The 18,449-nt window shown below is 54.6% G+C and overlaps 1 protein-coding gene across 4 annotated transcripts in view; it reads left to right on the top strand.

The window, feature by feature from the left end:
- The window catches only part of PNPLA6 (patatin like phospholipase domain containing 6), a 28,253-nt gene extending 10,177 nt beyond the window's left edge, over window positions 1-18,076 (top strand). For 2 of the 4 annotated variants that reach the window (XM_023186706.2, XM_023186704.1), the window contains 19 exons: window positions 5,326-5,531; window positions 5,698-5,829; window positions 5,917-6,040; window positions 6,395-6,508; window positions 6,764-6,839; window positions 9,868-10,008; window positions 10,202-10,265; window positions 10,545-10,713; window positions 10,883-11,065; window positions 11,239-11,357; window positions 11,621-11,777; window positions 12,466-12,582; window positions 12,668-12,737; window positions 13,182-13,298; window positions 14,851-15,152; window positions 16,970-17,086; window positions 17,335-17,431; window positions 17,528-17,637; window positions 17,800-18,076. In XM_023186706.2, the coding sequence (XP_023042474.1) occupies window positions 5,326-5,531; window positions 5,698-5,829; window positions 5,917-6,040; window positions 6,395-6,508; window positions 6,764-6,839; window positions 9,868-10,008; window positions 10,202-10,265; window positions 10,545-10,713; window positions 10,883-11,065; window positions 11,239-11,357; window positions 11,621-11,777; window positions 12,466-12,582; window positions 12,668-12,737; window positions 13,182-13,298; window positions 14,851-15,152; window positions 16,970-17,086; window positions 17,335-17,431; window positions 17,528-17,637; window positions 17,800-17,874 (2,490 nt within the window). In that variant the 3' untranslated portion in view covers window positions 17,875-18,076. Of the gene's footprint in view, window positions 1-5,325; window positions 5,532-5,697; window positions 5,830-5,916; window positions 6,041-6,394; window positions 6,509-6,763; window positions 6,840-9,864; window positions 10,009-10,201; window positions 10,266-10,544; window positions 10,714-10,882; window positions 11,066-11,238; window positions 11,358-11,620; window positions 11,778-12,465; window positions 12,583-12,667; window positions 12,738-13,181; window positions 13,299-14,850; window positions 15,153-16,969; window positions 17,087-17,334; window positions 17,432-17,527; window positions 17,638-17,799 lie in introns of all 4 variants that reach the window. The other 2 variants (XM_023186705.1, XM_023186703.2) reach the window with 1 other exon arrangement.
- The last annotated feature ends 373 nt before the right edge of the window (window positions 18,077-18,449 follow it).

Raw genomic sequence — 18,449 nt, 5'->3', positions numbered from 1 at the left:
GGCTGGAACCGTCCAGTCTATTATCCACAGTGTGAGGTTTGTAAGAGTGACAGGTGGCCAGGGAGGGGGTTTAGCAGCAGCTTGCTGTGAGGAGGGCCTGCAGTGACAGTGAGCCGTCATAGGCACTGGGACCCCAGCACTGCCCCAGGCTCGGGGGAGAGAAGCCTGGGGCAAGGTCGGGGTCGGGTGGAAGCTGTGGTCCTACTGTTAGCCAGCTAGGGTGTTGCTGTGTCACTTGACCCAGTGACTCTGCTGTCCCCTTGAACCACCCATGGCAGGGATGGGCTCTTTTCTAGAGAGGAAGTCGAGGCTTTTGCGAGCTGTTCTTAGTACAGCTGAGGAAGTAAGTTACCTTGTGGCTTCTTTGGGGGCCCCTGGGCCCTGCTTATCTGGGAGACTGTTGGCCACAACCCAGCCCTGGCCTGTCAGTGTACCAGGCTCGTCTGCAGCCCCTCAGCTTCTCTGGGTTGGCAGGACTTTTGTTAGGGACCCCTTGCTTTCCTGTGCTTCTCCTTGAAACTTTTTTTTTTTTTTTTTTTTTTTTTTGAGACCAAGTCTTGCTCTGTTGCCCAGGCTGGAGCGCAATGGTATGATCTTGGCTCACTGCAACCTCCGTCTTCCGGATTCAAGCAATTCTCCCACCTCAGCCTCCCTAGAAGCTGGGACTACAGGCACGTGCCACCACACCTGGTTAATTTTTGTAGTTTCAGTAGAGACAGGGTTTCACCCTGTTGGCCAGGCTGGTCTCAAACTTCTGGCCTCAAGTGATCCACTTGCCTTACCCTCCCAAAGTGCTGGGATTACAGGCGTGAGCCACCGCGCCTGGCCACAGTCTGGAAATTCTGTCTTAGAAGGTTCCAGCATGTGTTTATATTTCCTGGGACTGCGCCTCACCCAGGGGTCCCTGCAGTGTTTTGGCAGGTGGAGCTTCACTGGGTGCCAGACAAGTTGGTGTGGTGGATAAAGAAGGAATCTCTCCATTTCTGGGCAGTTTCAGTTCCTTATTTATAAAGGGGTGGAACAGGAAGGTGTCTAGCTGGTCAGGCTACCCAAAGAAGAAAGAAACATGTGTTTACCCAGCATTTGCCCCATCCCGAACCGTGTGCTGCCAGCTGGACAAGAGGCAGGAAAAGGCCTGGGCATAGTGGCTCACGCCTGTAATCCCAGTACCTTGGGAGGCCGAGGTGAGCGGATCACTTGAGGTCAGGAGTTCGAGACCATCCTGGCCAACATGGTAAAACCCTATCTCTACTAAAAATACAAAAATTAGCCAGGCGTGGTGGCAGACACCTGTAGTCCCAGCTACTCGAGAGGCTGAGGTGGGAGAATCGCTTGAACCCAGGAGACAGGTTGCAGTGAGCTGAGATCGCACCCCAGGACTCCAGCCTGGGCAACGAGTGAGACCCTGTCTCAAACAAACAAACAAACAAACAAAATATGGGCAGGGAAAGCCCTTAGTGGTCCCTGCCCTTGGGAGCCCATAGTATTCTGAGAGACATGACTCAAAGGATTACACAAATTCTTGTAAAATCATAAGTGCTTAGTGCTACAAAGGAGATGATCTTGGCACTACAAAGTCTGGCTTAGACAGGGTGGCACCTCTAAGGACATAACCTAAGAAGGAAGAAGGGGGAGGAACAAACTGGATGCAGGTGGTTGGAAAGGTCATTCTAGGCAGAAGGAAGAGCTTGTGCAGATGTTATGTGGTGGGAAGAAATAGGTTGATCTCTAAGAAATAATAAAGGGAGTCGGTGGGCCTCAAGTGGAACAATATTTTTTTGGGGGGGGGTGTAATGGTTTTATTGAGCTATAATTCATGTATTATACAGTTTACCCATTTAAAGTATATACTTTAGACTGGGCGCAGTGGCTCACGCCTGTAATCCCAGCACTTTGGAAGGCCGAGGCGGGAGGATCTCTTGAGTCCAGGAGTTCAAGACCAGCCTGGGCAACACGGCAAAACCCAGTCTCTACAAAAAACAAACAAAGTTAGCCAGGCATGGTGGCCATGCCTGTGGTCCCAGCTACGCAGGAAGCTGAGGCAGGCATGAGCCACCGCACCCAGCCATGCCCGCCTAATTTTTGTATTTTTAGTAGACACAGGGTTTCGCCATGTTGGCCAGGATGGTCTCGAACTCCTGACCTCAGGTGATCCACCTGCCTCTGCCTCCTCAAGTGCCAGAATTACAGGCATGAGTCACTGCACCTAGTCTTATGTAAGGGTTTCTGTGTAGACATATGTTTTATTTATTTTTTTAAAGGTGGGGTCTCACTATGTTTCCCAGGCTTGTCTTGAACTCCTGGGCTCAAGTGATCCTCCCACCTTGGCCTCCCAAAGTGCTTGGACATATGTTTTCATTTCTCTTGGGTATATACCTAGGAGTTGAACTGCTGGGTTATAAGCCAACTCTTTTTTTTTTTTCTTTAAGAGGGAGTCTCACTATGTCGCCCAGGCTGGAGTGCAGTGGCGCAATCTCGGCTCACTGCAACCTCTGCCTCTTAGATTCAAGCAATTCTCCTGTCTCAGCTTCCCGAGTAGCTGGGATTACAGGCACATGCCGCCATGCCTAGCTAATTTTTGTATTTTTAGTAGAGAAATGGTTTCACCATATTGGTCAGGCTGGTCTCGAACTCCTGACCTCAAGTGATCCGTCCGCCTCAGCTTCCCAAAGTGCTGGGATTACAGACGTGAGGCACCACGGCCAGCCTCTATTTTTAATTTTTTTAAGCACTGTTATTTTGTTTGTTTGTTTCTTTGCTAGACTATTCTCCAAAGCAGCGGGACCATTTTACATTTCCACTGGCAGCGTATGTGAATTCCAGTCCTACATTCTCTCTGACACGTTGTAATTCTAGCCATCTCTGTGGGTGTGAAGTGTAATTGTGGTTTTGCTTTGCATTCCTCTAATGACTTGATGTTGAACAGCTTTTTATGCGCCTAGTGGCCATTTGTATATCTTCTTTGGAGAAGTATCTATTCAGATCTTTTGCCCATTTTATTCTTTTTTTTTTAGAGACGAGGGTCTCACTGTGTTGCCCAGGCTGGTCTCCGACTCCTGGGCTCAAACTATCAAGCAGTCCTTCTGCCTTGGCCTCCCAAAGTGCTGGGATTGCAGGCGTAAGCCACTGCACCTGGCCTTTAACTTATTTTAGAGACGGGGTCTTGCACTGTAGCCCAGGCTTCTATCATAGCTTACTGCAACCTCAAACATCTGGGCTCAAGCAATCCTCCTGCCTCAGCCTCCAGAGTAGCCAGGACTATAGACACATGCTACCATGCCTGACTAATTTAATTTTTTTTCTTTCTTTTTTTTTTTTTTTTTGCAGAGACAGGGTCTCACTATGTTGCCCAGGCTGGTCTTAAACTCTTGGGCTCAAGCGATCCTCACACCTAGTCCTCTCAAAGTGCTGGGATTACAGTTGTGGGCTACCCAGCCTCTTCAGTATACTTTAAATCAGAGGTGTCCAATCTTTTGGCTTCCCTGGGCCACATTGGAAGAATAATTGTCTTGGGCCACACATAAAATACACTAACACTAGCTGGGCGTAGTGGCACACACCTGTAATCCCAGCATTTTGAGAGACTGAGGCAGGTGGATCACTGAGGTCAGGAGTTCAAGACCAGCCTGGCCAACATGGTGAAACCCCGTCACTACTAAAAATACAAAAATTAGCCAGGCATGTGGCAGGCACCTTTAATCCCAGCTACTTGGGAGGCTGAGGCAGGAGAATCACTTGAACTCTGGAGGTAGAGTTTGCAGTGAGCTGAGTTTGCACCACTGCACTCCAGCCTCCGTGACAGAGCAAGACACCGTCTCAAAACAAACAAGCAAACAACACTAAAGATAGCTGATGAGCTGAAAGAAAAAAAATCGCAAAAAAAAAAAAAAAGAAAAAATTCCATAATGTTTTAACAAAGTTTATAAATTTGTGTTGAGCCAAATTCGAAGCCAGCCTGGGCTACAAGCAGCCTGTGGGCTGCAGGGTGGACAAGCTCGCTTTAAATCATCTCGAGATTGGGCCGGGTGCGGTGGCTCAAGCCTGTAATCCCAGCACTTTGGGAGGCCGAGAGGGGCGGATCACGAGGTCAGGAGATCAAGACCATCCTGGCTAACACGGTGAAACCCCGTCTCTACTAAAAAATACAAAAAACGAACCCGGGAGGCGGAGCTTGCAGTGAGCCCAGATCCGGCCATTGCACTCCACCCCAGGCGACAGAGCCAGACTCCGTCTCAAAAAAAAAAAAATCATCTCGAGATTCCTTATAATACCTAATACAATGTAAATGCTATGTAAATAGTCATTATACTGTATTATTTAGGGAATAATAGGGAAAAATAGTCTGTAAATATTCTGCGCAGGTGCAATTTTTTTTTCCTGAATATTTTAGATTCAAGGTTGGTTGAATCCTGGGTGTATGGTACATATATATATATATATATATATGCACACACATATATACACACATATATAGAGATGCTGCTTATCTATAATCTATGTAAAATATTTTTATATGTATTTACATGTATATATAGATGCTGCTCATATCCAAAGTCTTTATTCTCTCCTCCATGTTTTTTTTTTTTTTTTTCTTTTTCTTTTCCTTTTTTTTGAGACGGAGTGTCGCTCTGTCGCCCAGGCTGGAGTGCAGTGGCGCGATCTCGGCTCACTGCAAGCCCTGCTTCCTGGGTTCACGCCATTCTCCTGCCTCAGACTCCCGAGTTGCTGGAACTACAGGCGCCCGCCACAGCGCCGGGCTAATTTTTCGTATTTTCAGTAGAGACGGGGTTTCACCGTGTTATCCAGGACAGTCAGGATCTCCTGACCTCGTGATCCGCCCGCCTGGGCCTCCCAAAGTGCTGGGGTTACAGGCGTCAGCAACCGCGCCCGGCCTTCTGTTGTTTTTTTTTTTTTTTTTTTTTTTTAAGACAGTGTCTCACCCTGTTGCCCAGGCTGGAGTGCACTGGCCTGATCTCAGCTCACTGCAACCTCCCCCTTCCAGGTTCAGGCAATTCTCTTGCCGCAGCTTCCTGAGTAGCTGGAATTACAGACATGTGCTACGACGCCCACCTAATTTTTTTTATTTTAGTGGAGACGGGTTTTGCCACATTGGCCAGGCTGGTCTCGAATTCCTGGCCTCAAATGATCCCCCTGCCTCGGCCTCCCAAAGCACTGGGATTATAGTCGTGAGCCACCGCTTCCTGCGCCTTCATATTTTTCTTAACCCTTCCTTCCTTCTTTAATTTTTTGCTGTGGAGCATGTTGACCTGAGCTGGGGTCCGCACTGTGTGGGTTCTGTGTTCATCACATGCCCTGCCCGCACAGGACGTGAGCCTGCACTTCGTGCTCTGGGGCTGCCTGCACGTGTACCAGCGCATGATCGACAAGGCGGAGGACGTGTGCCTGTTTGTAGCGCAGCCCGGGGAGCTGGTGGGGCAGCTGGCGGTGCTCACTGGAGAACCTCTCATCTTCACGCTGCGAGCCCAGCGCGACTGCACCTTCCTGCGGATCTCCAAGTCCGACTTCTATGAGTATGACGGCCCGAGGTTGGAGTGGGGATGGCACTCGGGGGACCCCAACCCGTGAGAGTGGCCAGGACCCCATCCCTCAACCTCACTCCTGGAAGATCTGGCCTCCCAGCGCCGGTGTAGGGCAATTTTGAGGCCTTCCTCTTTCATCCCAAGTCTATCCCTGCAGGATCATGCGCGCACAGCCCAGTGTGGTGCTGAGCGCGGCGCACACGGTGGCAGCCAGGATGTCGCCCTTCGTGCGCCAGATGGACTTCGCCATCGACTGGACGGCAGTGGAGGCGGGACGCGCGCTGTACAGGTGCAGCGCCCACCACGCTGCTCAGGCCCGGCCTAGGGGTGGGGACTTGGGGGTGGTCAGACCTTGCTGACCTCCAATCCTACTCAGGCAGGGCGACCGCTCCGACTGCACTTACATCGTGCTCAATGGGCGGCTGCGTAGCGTGATCCAGCGAGGCAGTGGCAAGAAGGAGCTGGTGGGCGAGTACGGCCGCGGCGACCTCATCGGCGTGGTGAGTGCGGCCCCCACCCACTGTGACCTCTGGCCTTTTCCAGGCCAATCCCCACACAACGCACACACATCATCCCGGGTAATCCAGGGAGTGGTGAATGCAGCTCCCGATCTCTGACGTCACCCGGTCCACTCCCCTCCCAGACCTCATTTCGTCGGAAAAGGGGATTCCGCCTGTCGTGTATCCCTGTCCTCTCCCTCTCCTCGGACCTCTAATGGGTAGCGAGCGAGGCTTGCTTCCCTGCACCGCCATTGCAGGGGAGTCCTAGATGGGGCAGCACAGCCCCCTCTCCACCCATCTTCGGCCTCCCCATTCCCCACCGAAGCAGCCTTAATCATGCACGCGGCCCCCCAGGTGGAGGCGCTGACCCGGCAGCCGCGAGCCACGACGGTGCACGCGGTGCGAGACACGGAGCTGGCCAAGCTTCCCGAGGGCACCTTGGGTCACATCAAACGCCGGTACCCGCAGGTACGGCCTGTTGTGGGCGGGGCAAAGGGACGGAGGCCGGACCCCGGGGGGACTGGGCCTAGCGTGTGGGAGGGGCTTCTGGAGGAGCGGAGGGGGGGTGCCGAGGGAGGTGCCAAGGCGAGAGAGTGAGGGCGGGGCTCTTGGGGGTGGGACTCAGGTAATGGGGACACATGAGCCCCGGCAGAGGAGGGAGAGGTGGGACCTGGACAGCTGCTTCCCGGGTCTCACTGAAATGCCGGCCTCCAACGCCCCCAGGTTGTGACCCGTCTTATCCACCTGCTGAGCCAGAAAATTCTAGGAAATTTGCAGCAGCTGCAAGGACCCTTCCCAGGTGAGAGCCGGCCGGCCCGGAGCGTGCTGGGAGATGTAGTCCCGCGTCCAGAGCATGCTGGGAGGGACGCCTTCTTCCTGAGGGATGCTGGGAAATGGAGTTCCGCGAAGAAATCATGCCCCTGCGGGTTTCAAACCCAAAGTAGGACCGAGGTGCAGTGCATGCTGGGGAATGGAGTTCGTGTTCCTGAGCATGCTGGGAAACAGAGTCCTTGACCCCAGGCGTGCTAGTTAATGGGCTCGAAAGTAAATCAGTGGTGCCAGGGATGGAGTCTTAGGCGGCGGAGTCTGCCCGGGAGTCAGGGCTTGCTGGGGAAGTCCACGGCTTGGATGTAGAGAGAAAGGGAGTCCTAGATCAGAATATGATGGCAAGGCCGGGTGTGATGGCTCACGCCTGTAATCTCAGCATTTTGGGAAGCTGAGGCAGAAGGCTTGCTTGAGCCCAGGAGATTGAGTTTGAAACCAGTCTGGGTAACACAGTAGGACCCCACGTCTCTACAGAAATTTCTTTTCGTTTTTTTCTTTCTTTTTCTTTTTTTTGAGATGGCGCTCTGTCGCTCAGGCTGGAGTGCAGTGGCGCGATCTCGGCTCACTGCAAGCTCCACCTCCAGGGTTCACGCCATTCTCCTGCCTCAGCCTCCCTAGTAGCTGGGACTACAGGCGCCCGCCGCCACGCCCAGCTAAATTTTTGCATTTTTAGTAGAGACGGGATTTCACCGTGTTAGCCAGGATGGTCTGGATCTCCTGACCTTGTGATCTGCCCGCCTCTGCCTCCCATAGTGCTAGGATTACAGGTGTGAGCCACCGTGCCCCGCCGAAAATTTTCAAACGTTAGCTGGGCGTGGTGATATATGCCTGTAGTCTCAGCCACTTGGGAGGCTGAGGCGGGAGGATTGATTGCTTGAGCCCGGAGGTTGAGGCTGCAGTGAGCTGTGATCGTGCCACTGTACTCCAGCCTGAACGACAGAGCTAGAGCCTGTTTCAGAAAAAATAGAACAGCAAACAAACAAAACTCCCCATACCGTATGGAAAATAGTCTGTGGATTGTTGTTTAGGACTCTGGGCACCTTGCCTTCTGAAGTTACAGCATGCTGGGAGATGTAGCCCCTGTCTCAGCCTGTGGTTTCAGTGAGCTAGAACAGAATGGGGCGTGCAGTGGGGTTGGAGGCCTGCTGAAATGTGGCCCTGAGTTTCTACATTGTAGCAGCCAGATTCTGGGCCAGCCCATTAACCTAGATACCCCTTTTCCCTCCAGGGGCTCTACCCAATTGGCCCTGACCCCTAGATCCCCCGAGGCGGGGGCAGGGCAGTAGTGGCAGAAAAGACATCTTTAAGAAATTAGAGGCCTGGCTCACACCTGTAATCTCAGCACTTTGGGAGGCCGAGGCAGGTGAATCACTTGAGGTCAGGGGTTCGAGACCAGCCTGGCCAACATGGTGAAACTCATCTCTACTAAAAGTACAAAAATTAGGCGTGGTGGAAGGCTGAGGCAGGAGAATCGCTTGAACCTGGGATGCGGAGGTTGCAGTGAGTGGAGCCTGTGCCATTGCACTCCAGCCTGGGCAACAAGAGCGAAACTCCATCTCAAAAAAAAAAAAAAAAAAAAAGAAAGAAAGAAAGAAAAGAAAAAGAAGGAAAGAAATTACAGATAAAGAATACAATATCGGCTGGGCACGGTGGCTCACACCTGTAATCCCAGCACTTTGGGAGGCTGAGGCGGGTGGATCAGAAGATCAGGAGATCGAGACCATCCTGGCTAACACAGTGAAACCCCGTCTCTACTCAAAAATACAAAAAAATTAGCTGGGCGTGGTGGTGGGCACCTGTAGTCCCAGCTACACGGGAGGCTGAGGCAGGAGAATGGTGTGAACCCAGGAGGCGGAGCTTGCAGTGAGCCAAGATCGCACCACTGCACTCCAGCCTGGGCGACAAATCGAGACTCCGTCTCAAAAAAAAACAAAAACAAAACAAAAAAAACAATATCTAGAAGACAAAAGAGGGTCATGAGGGTGTGGCTGACAGAGGGAGGGAGGGAGGGAAGGAGAAAGAGGCTTTTCTAAAGACAGTGAGCTGAGACGACAAATGAGATGGGGCCAGACATGAAAGAGAAACCGGGGGTGCTGCACAGGGGGGCTGGTGGTTTCGAAGCACTGAGAGGAGGAAAGTGACCAAGGGGAGAGGTGGCAGGAGTTGGAGGGTAAGTCATGTAGGGGCTAGGGGCTGTGGACAGGCATTTCAGCTTATTTAGATTGTTACATGGGAAGAAGGATTCCACCAGTAAGGAGAAAACGAGAGGTCTAGGCAAGATATGGGAGTTGACAGCTTGGTCTAGGCTGTTAGTGGAGAAGCTGGGAAGCAACAGATGGGTCAAAAGTAGCTTTACTTCCTTTTCTTTTCTTGTCTTTGTCTTTTCTTTTCTTTTTATTTTAAGACAGGGTTTTGCTCTGTAGCCCAGGCTGGAGTGCAATGGCATGATCTCGGCTCACTGCAACCTCTGCCTCCTGGGTTCAAGTGATTCTGCTGCCTCAGCCTCCCAAGTAGCTGGGATTACAGGGATATGCCACCACGCCTGGCTAATTGTTTTGTATTTTTAGTAGAGCAGTGTTTCTCCATGTTGACCAGGCTAAAAGTAGCTTTATTTCTGCCTCGTTTTGTGTTCAGGTCCCCCATTAGACAGAGGAACCAAGACCAGAATGGGGCAGGGACACTGGCCAATTGATCTCCCAAGCACAGTGAATCTGAATGGTTGTAGAGTTGTGTAATGGATCCCACTGAGGTGATCAGGGCCCAAAGTGGAGGGTGGATGACGAGGTTTTAACAAAAGGGGATAGTAGTTGAGGCTGGGGGTCCAGGACCAGACCCATGCTTTTCAGTATGGTAGAGTCAAGACTAGGCAGCTGGGGGCTGCAGTCTGGGAGCAGAGGAGCAGGAACTTCAGATGAGGAGGAAGAGGAGGAAGAGGAGGAGGAGGGTTCATCTCTCCAGACTCAGGTTTGCACCACAAATCTCATCCATTGGGTTCTCAGCAGGCTCTGGGCTGGGTGTGCCCCCGCACTCGGAACTCACCAACCCAGCCAGCAACCTGGCAACGGTGGCAGTCCTGCCCGTGTGTGCTGAGGTCCCCATGGTGGCCTTCACGCTGGAGCTGCAGCACGCCCTGCAGGCCATTGGTCAGTGGGGTGAGGGTCATGGGTGGGGGCTGGCCGTGGGTGGGACATTAGTGAGTGAAAGATGTTCAGGTAGGTCATTTGGGGGGTGGAGGGGAACAGGGCCACAGGCGTGGGGTAATGGACATTCTTTTCTGAGTGAGGCCCCAGCCCTGTGGACCATGGTTCCCAGCCTGGCTTCCCCACCTACCCCTAGGTCCGACGCTACTCCTTAACAGTGACATCATCCGGGCACGCCTGGGGGCCTCCGCACTGGATAGGTGTGTGTTGCAGAAGGGAGCGGGTAGGGTGATGGGTGGGCTTGGAGCCTCACATTCTTTCAGCTGAGTTCAAGTTCTCGGCTTCCAACCACGGAGCACGCCTCCTACCCACAGGTCAATGGGGAGTTTCGCAGTGGTGTGAATCTGCCCACCAGGGCACGGACTTCCATGGTGGGGTTTGGGTGTCTAAGTTCCTCCCAGCAACAGAGCTCTGTGGTCTCGGGGAGCACACTGAACCCAGGCCAGCCCCAGGGTGACACTGCCCCCATCCTACCCTAGCATCCAAGAGTTTCGGCTGTCAGGGTGGCTGGCCCAGCAGGAAGATGCACACCGTATCGTACTCTACCAGACGGACGCCTCGCTCACGCCCTGGACGGTGCGCTGCTTGCGACAGGCCGACTGCATCCTCATCGTGGGCCTGGGGGACCAGGAGCCCACCCTCGGCCAGGTTGGAAGGCTGTGCCTCCTGATTTCACCCACCTCGGGACCCGTCCCTTGCCCTTCCGTGCCTGCACCAGGCCACGTGCACCCTCACCGTGGGGGTAGGCGATCAGGGACCCAGCTGTGGCCAGGTGGTGGTGGGGCGGCTGGTGACCTCTGCCGTCCGTCTTCTGCAGCTGGAGCAGATGCTGGAGAACACGGCCGTGCGCGCCCTTAAGCAGCTCGTCCTGCTCCACCGAGAGGAGGGCGCGGGCCCCACGCGCACCGTGGAGTGGCTCAACATGCGCAGCTGGTGCTCGGGGCACCTGCACCTGCGGTGTCCGCGCCGGCTGTTCTCGCGCCGCAGCCCTGCCAAGCTGGTGAGGAGCGGGCCGGCCCCCACCTTCCAGGGGCGTGGCTACTGGGCGTGGCTTGGGAGATTGGGGCGGGGCCTGGGCGAGTTGAGGACGGGCTCGAAGGTCAGAGTGCCCCTGGGGGATCCGCCGGACCCCGCCCTCATGCTCCTCAGTCGCGGCTATCTCCCCCATCCCAGCATGAGCTCTACGAGAAGGTTTTCTCCAGGCGTGCGGACCGGCACAGCGACTTCTCCCGCTTGGCGAGGGTGCTCACAGGGAACACCATTGCCCTTGTGTTGGGCGGGGGCGGGGCCAGGTGAGGGGCGGGGCTTGCTATCTGGGGGCGGGGCCTGGCTATCCAGGGGTGGAGCTTCCTTCCTGGGAGAAACTGTGGGGGTGGGGCTTGCTCCTGGAGGCGGGGCCTGGGTGTCCGAGGGTGGAGCTTCCTCCCGGTGAGAGACCCCGTGGGTAGGGGCGGGTCCTTTGTTCCTTAGCAGTGCGGGTGGTGGGAGGAGGTGGGGGCAGGGGAGGTCCTGCTGCTGGAGCCTAGCGGGTCACTGGGGCCCATTTTCCCGGCAGGGGCTGCTCGCACATCGGAGTGCTAAAGGCATTAGAGGAGGCGGGGGTCCCCGTGGACCTAGTGGGCGGCACGTCCATTGGCTCTTTCATCGGAGCGCTGTACGCGGAGGAGCGCAGCGCCAGCCGCACGAAACAGCGGGCCCGGGAGTGGGCCAAGGTGTGGTGTTGGGAGGAGCGGTTGCGGCACCCCAGGAGTGCCATAAAACCCGTGGCTCCACCCTAATCTGATCCCATGGGGGAGACTCTGGGGTCAGGGTTACCCTTCCTGATTCAAACTGTAAACCCCAGCTGTCCGGACTTTTATAGATATGCTTCTAGGACTCTGGGTAACCACTTTGGGACCTCCTGTTTACTGACCCTAACCCACAACCCCCAACTAGAGCACCCAGGGACCTTGGTGACCACCTTGTGAATGGCCTTGGGTGACCACATCATCCCTAAATGCTCCTTTTTTTTTTTTTTTTTTTTTTTTTGAGACTGAGTCTCGCTTTGTCGCCCAGGCTGGAGTGCAGTGGGCGATCTTGGCTCACTGCAACCTCCACCTCCCAGGTTGGAGTGATTTATCCGCCTCAGCCTCCTGAGTAGCTGGGATTACAGGCGCGCCCCACCAGCCGGGCCAATTTTTTTGTATTTTAGTAGAGATAGGGTTTCACCATGTTGGCTAGGCTGCTTTCGAACTCCTGGCCTCAAGTAATCTGCCCGCCTTGGCCTCCAAAGTGCTGGGATTACCAGCGTGAGCCACTGCATCTGGCCCCTAAGTGCTCCTTGCTCACCCCCTATTGGTGAACCTTATCTGTGACCCCATGTGACTCCTATTTGACCCTATCTGGCCCCCTTGTCCCTAGAGTATGACTTCAGTGCTGGAACCTGTGTTGGACCTCACGTACCCAGTCACCTCCATGTTCACTGGGTCTGCCTTTAACCGCAGCATCCACCGGGTCTTCCAGGATAAACAGATTGAGGTAGGCCCGCCCCGTCCCCTGCCCTGCCTGCCCCTCCCCGAAGGAGTCCCCTGCTCCTCCCCCACCTTGATCCCTGTCCCCGCAGGACCTGTGGCTGCCTTACTTCAACGTGACCACAGATATCACCGCCTCAGCCATGCGAGTCCACAAAGATGGTGGGTGTCCCCGCCCAGCCTGCAGCAACCGCTGACACCACGTGGGGTTGGGGGGATGCTTCCGGGAGGGCCGCTGAACATCTGGGACGTTGTTAACACGAGTGACCGTCCACCCTGGCCCGATCGCCGACCACTAACCGCCACCCACTAATGCCCTGGAGACCCCCAGGTACGTCCGTCCTCGGTGGAGGGGAGCAGGGAGACTCGTCGGGCGCCTTACCCCGCTCACGCCATCCCCGCAGGCTGTGTGTGGCGTTACATCCGGGCCAGCGCCTCCTACTGCCCCTACCTGCCCCCACTGTGCGACCCCAAGGACGGGCACCTGCTGGTGGATGGGTGCTACGTTAACAACGTCCCAGGTCAGCAAGCCCGCCGGGCTGGCCGGGCCTCCGGAGTGTCTGAGCGTGTCTGTGCGTGTCTGTGTCTGTGTGTCCCACCGCGCAGGCTCCCTGTGGCGGTATGTGCGCGCCAGCATGACGCTATCGGGCTACCTGCCGCCGCTGTGCGACCCCAAGGACGGGCACCTACTCATGGATGGCGGCTACATCAACAACCTGCCAGGCAAGTGGCTGCCCGCACCACCCGCACACGCAAGCACCTCCCGCACCTCACACACACACGCATGGGCACACAGACAGGCTCAATGACGGGACACATGCCCAAGCCACCCGTGCAGGGGTGCAGACACAGGCGCGCACACATACAGTCATGTACACAAGATGATACATGGATGTGCCCGTGGACAGCGACATGTGCGATTGAAATCTACATCCTGGCCGGGTACGGTGGCTCAGCCTGGAATCCCAGCAATTTGGGAGGCCTGAGGCAGGCAGATTACCTGAGGTCAGGAGTTTGAGACCTGCCTGGCCAACATGGTGAAACCCCATCTCTACTAAAAATATAAAAAATTATGGTGGCGGGCACCTGTAATCCCAGCTACTCAGGAGGCTGAGGCAGGAGAATCAGTGGAACCCGGGAGGCGGAGGTTGCAGTGAGCCGAGGTTGTGCCATTGCACTCTGGCCTGGGCGACAAGACTGAAACTTTGTCTCAAAGGAAAAAAAAGAAATCTACATCTACCTGCTGGCGTACTGTGTTAAGCACAAGTGGATGTACGTACCAGAGGGACAGGTGCCCATGTCCATACACACATCGGGGTACATGCAGGTGGAATGCAACATTCGTATGTGTGCACACTGGCTACACACACACATGCTTTCAGGGGCAGGTAGAGCTCACACACGTGTACACACAGGTACAGGTGCACAGATGAACACGTGTATCGGTGAAATAGGGCATTTGCCTATGTATGCCAGTCTGTCCCACTTGTCCTTCACGTTCCCTCAAACATGCAGGGATGTGCACACACGTAGATAAGGATGCGGCACCTCTGACCAAGTTAAGCCATGCCTGCCACCTTTATGGGTGCAGGTGAGAGGTGGGCAGGTACACAACTTAAAATTTCACACCCCAGAAGTGTGCATACACGAATAGACGTACACTAGCTGCACACATACTCACAATCTTATAGGACAGGGTTGGGCAAACTATGGCCCACAGGCTGAATCCTGCCCTCTGTTTGACTGTATAAATAAAGCTTTATTGAGCTGGGCACAGTGGCTCACGCCTGTAATCCCAGCACTTTGGGAGGCTGAGGCGGGTGGATCACTTCAGGTCAGGGGTTCGAGGCCAGCCTGGCCAACATGGTGAAAACCCGGTTTCTACTAAAAATACAAAAATTAGCCGGGTGTGGTGGTGTGTGCCTCTAATCCCAGCTACTCGGGAGGCTGAGGCAAGAGAGTTGCTTGAACCCAGGAGGTGGAGGTTGCACTGAGCCCAGATGGTACACTGCACTCCAGCCTGGGCGACAGAGCAAGACTCTCTCAAAAAATAAAACAAAACCTCCCCACACCTGACCTCCCTCCTCAACTTCAGTTGCATCATTTCTATTCCCTGTACACGACAGCATGTTGTTTGCATGTGTGGGGTTTTTTTTTTGTTTTGTTTTTTGTTTTTTTGCATGATCATTTGTATACGGTGTCTGTGGGACTGGGTTGAACATCTCTGCCCCTGGCCCCTGAGGGGAGCAGCCCGCTGACCCCTCTGGCCCCACAGCGGACATCGCCCGCAGCATGGGTGCCAAAACAGTCATCGCCATCGATGTGGGGAGCCAGGACGAGACGGACCTCAGCACGTACGGGGACAGCCTGTCTGGTTGGTGGCTGCTGTGGAAGCGGCTGAATCCCTGGGCGGACAAGGTGAAGGTTCCAGACATGGCTGAAATCCAGTCCCGCCTGGCCTACGTGTCCTGCGTGCGGCAGCTAGAGGTTGTCAAGTCCAGCTCCTACTGCGAGTACCTGCGCCCGCCCATCGACTGCTTCAAGACCATGGACTTCGGGAAGTTCGACCAGATCTATGTGAGTGAGCAGGAGTGGCATGGCGCCTGCAGAGGTGGTCCAGCAAAGCTTTGCTACTTAAAGCTCAGAGCAGTGTGAGGGGGAGGAATCCAGGAGGAATCTGGGAATCCCATCTGGAATCTGTGGAAAACAGATCAGTGATCAATTAGTGATGTCTGCAGGGGATGTGGTGGGGGTGTGGCTGTGCATGTGCTGTGTATGAACTTTCTCCTTATGGGCCAACTGCCCCCCCGGAAGCACTGTATAGTGATTTCTTTTTTTTCTTTCTTTCTTTTTTTTTTTTTTGAGACGGAGTCTCGCTCTGTTGCCCGGCTGGAGTGCAGTGGCGGGATCTCAGCTCACTGCAAGCTCCGCCTCCTGGGTTTACGCCATTCTCCTGCCTCAGCCTCCCGAGTAGCTGGGACTACAGGCGCCAGCCACCTCGCCCGGCTAGCTTTTTGTATTTTTTAGTAGAGACGGGGTTTCACCGTGTTAGCCAGGATGGTCTCAAACTCCTGACCTCGTGATCTGCCCGTCTCGGCCTCCCAAAGTGCTGGGATTACAGGCTTGAGCCACCGCGCCCGGCCTGTATAGTGATTTCTAATGCCATTTCTGCATTGGTGGGAATGAGAATAGTGATGAAGTAGTAATGTCTGCCACAGGTCCAGGAGAGGGATGTAGCAGTGTGTGTGTTATGTGCCACTGACCCTGAAAAATGTGCCATAGCCCAGGCCAATTGAAACTGATCAGGGGGCCAGGCATGGTGGCTCATGCCTGTAATCCCAGCACCTTGGGAAGCTGAAGTGGGAGGATTGCTTGAAGCCAGGAGTTCAAGACCAACCTGGGCAACATAGCAAAACCCCATCTCTACAAAGATTAAAAATAAAAAATTAGCTGGATGTGCACGCCTGTCACCCCAGCCACTCGGAGGGCTAAAGTGGGTGGCTCACTTGAGCCTAGGAGTTCGAAGCTGCAGTGAGCTATGATTGCATCACTGCACTCCAGCCTGGGAAACAGAGCAAAACTCTGTCTCTAAGAAAAAGAAAGGGCCAGGCACAGTGGCTCATGCATGTAATTCCAGCATTTTGGGAGGCTGAGGTGGGCAGATCACTTGAAGTCGGGAGTTCAAGACCAGCCTGGTCAACAAGGTGAAACCTCGTCTCCACTAAATATACAAAAAGTAGCCAGGTGTGGTGGCGCATACCTATAGTCCCTGCTGCTTGAGAGGCTGCAGCAGGAGAAATCGCTTGAACCTGGGAGGCAGTGGTTGCAGTGAGCCAAGATTGTGCCACTGCACTCTAGCCTGGGTGACAGAGTGAGACTCTGTCTCAAAAAATAATATTAATTTAAAAAATTAAAGACAATAATAATAAAAAAATTTTTAAAAAAGAAAAATTGATCAATAGCTGCCGCCCAGAAGCCCTGAGTCTAAGAAGAAATATGTGATGTCCCTTGTGGGCTCACTGGGATAACATGCCGTGAGAAATACAAGATGTTTGCTGTGGGCTTGGGAGATGGCAATATCCGCAGATGTACTGCCTGTTTGCAGACTTCAAAATAAGCTCACATATCACCAGTTTGTGTTATTTGCTACCCAACACCCTGCATGGGGCTGAGTGGGAAACAACACAGAGAGATTGATTGGTAATGTCTGTCAAGCACAGGACAGGGGATGTGTGGGCGAGTGTGCTATGTGCAGCTGACTCTGAAATAGGTTTAGTCTCAAATGCCAACTCCCCCAGAGCATCAGGCTTTTAAGGGGCCAGAGAAGGGGCAGACAGAGTGGGGACAAGCAAAACAGAGTTGCAGACATGGACCCAGCCCCTCACTTCCCGCAGGATGTGGGCTACCAGTACGGGAAGGCAGTGTTTGGAGGCTGGAGCCGTGGCAACGTCATTGAGAAAATGCTCACAGACCGGCGGTCTGCAGACCTTAATGAGAGCCGCCGTGCAGACGTAAGCCTGTGATGCCCCCGGGGCCACTCTGACTCCAGTGATTCCAGAGCCCAAGCCCCCTTAAAGTCTCCCCCAAACCTCAGATGACCCCATATATCCCTGGGTTTTGCTGAGCTCTCAGACCTCCGCTGACTTTAGAGAGTTCCCACGCTAGGATCTCCTCTGAGTCCCCAGTGTACCACCAGGCCCCCCAGGGGCCCCAAAACTCTGTGGGTCCCCCCAAGAGCCTCACCAATGTCACCCCACAGGTGCTTGCCTTCCCAAGCTCTGGCTTCACCGACTTGGCAGAGATCGTGTCCCGGATTGAGCCCCCGACAAGCTATGTCTCCGATGGCTGTGCTGACGGTGAGGGGCCCAGGGGACCCCCAAGAGGGAGGGGAGTGGCTGGAGATGACAGGCCAGCCCTGATCCTCTCACCCATGCCCTGCTTTCCGATTCCAGGAGAGGAGTCAGATTGTCTGACAGAGTATGAGGAGGACGCTGGACCCGACTGCTCGAGGGACGAAGGGGGGTCCCCAGAGGGCGCAAGCCCCAGCACTGCCTCCGAGATGGTGAGAGTGGGTAGCCCAGGGTCCCCTCACATCCCCCAGAGAGTCATGAGTACAGTTGGAGGGGTGTATTTGAGATCCTGTGTGCTGGGTGCTGGCTGACATGTGCGCAGTGACGTATCAGTGTCCCGTGCTGGGTGACGTGTGTGTGACCTGTCCCTGCAGGAGGAGGAGAAGTCGATTCTCCGGCACCGACACTGTCTGCCCCAGGAGCCGCCCGGCTCAACCACAGATGCCTGAGGACCTCACCAGGGGTCACCCCTTACCCCCGCCCCTGGACTGGGCTGGGGATGGCCCTGTGGGGGTAGCTCACTCCCCCTCCTGCTGCTATGCCTTGACCCCCGGGGCTCACACACTGGACCGACCTGCCCTGAGCGGGATGCCATGTTGCACTGACGACTTGACCAGTCCCCTCCCCCAATAAACTCACCTCTTGGAAATGACCTCCTGTCGTCTTTAGGTTGGGGGGCCACCTTCTGTGCTCAGGATGGCTGGGGCTGGGGTCTGACACCACCTGGTGCTTGCCCCCCACAGGAAGTGCCTTTCTAGAATCCACACGGAGCCCCACTAGGTTCTTGTCCCCACTCTGCCCCTTCTCTGGCTCTCAGAAGCCAGTGCTGACTCCAGACCACAGGGCCAAACATTCCATGCCACCCTCCCCGGCTCACAGGTGCTCTTGGAGGCCCAATGTGGCACCCCTCAATTTCTTTCTTTTTTTTTTATTTTCCTTTGAGACAGAGTCTCACTCTGTCACCCAGGCTGGAGTGCAGTGGCGTGATCTCCGCTCACTGCAACCTCCGCCTCCCGGGTTCAAG

This window comes from Piliocolobus tephrosceles, chromosome 21 (genome assembly GCF_002776525.5).
Source record: "Piliocolobus tephrosceles isolate RC106 chromosome 21, ASM277652v3, whole genome shotgun sequence".
Lineage (NCBI taxonomy): Eukaryota > Metazoa > Chordata > Mammalia > Primates > Cercopithecidae > Piliocolobus > Piliocolobus tephrosceles.
The sequence above is the reverse complement of the archived record's forward strand: the minus strand, read 5'-3'. Positions and strand labels throughout refer to the sequence as shown.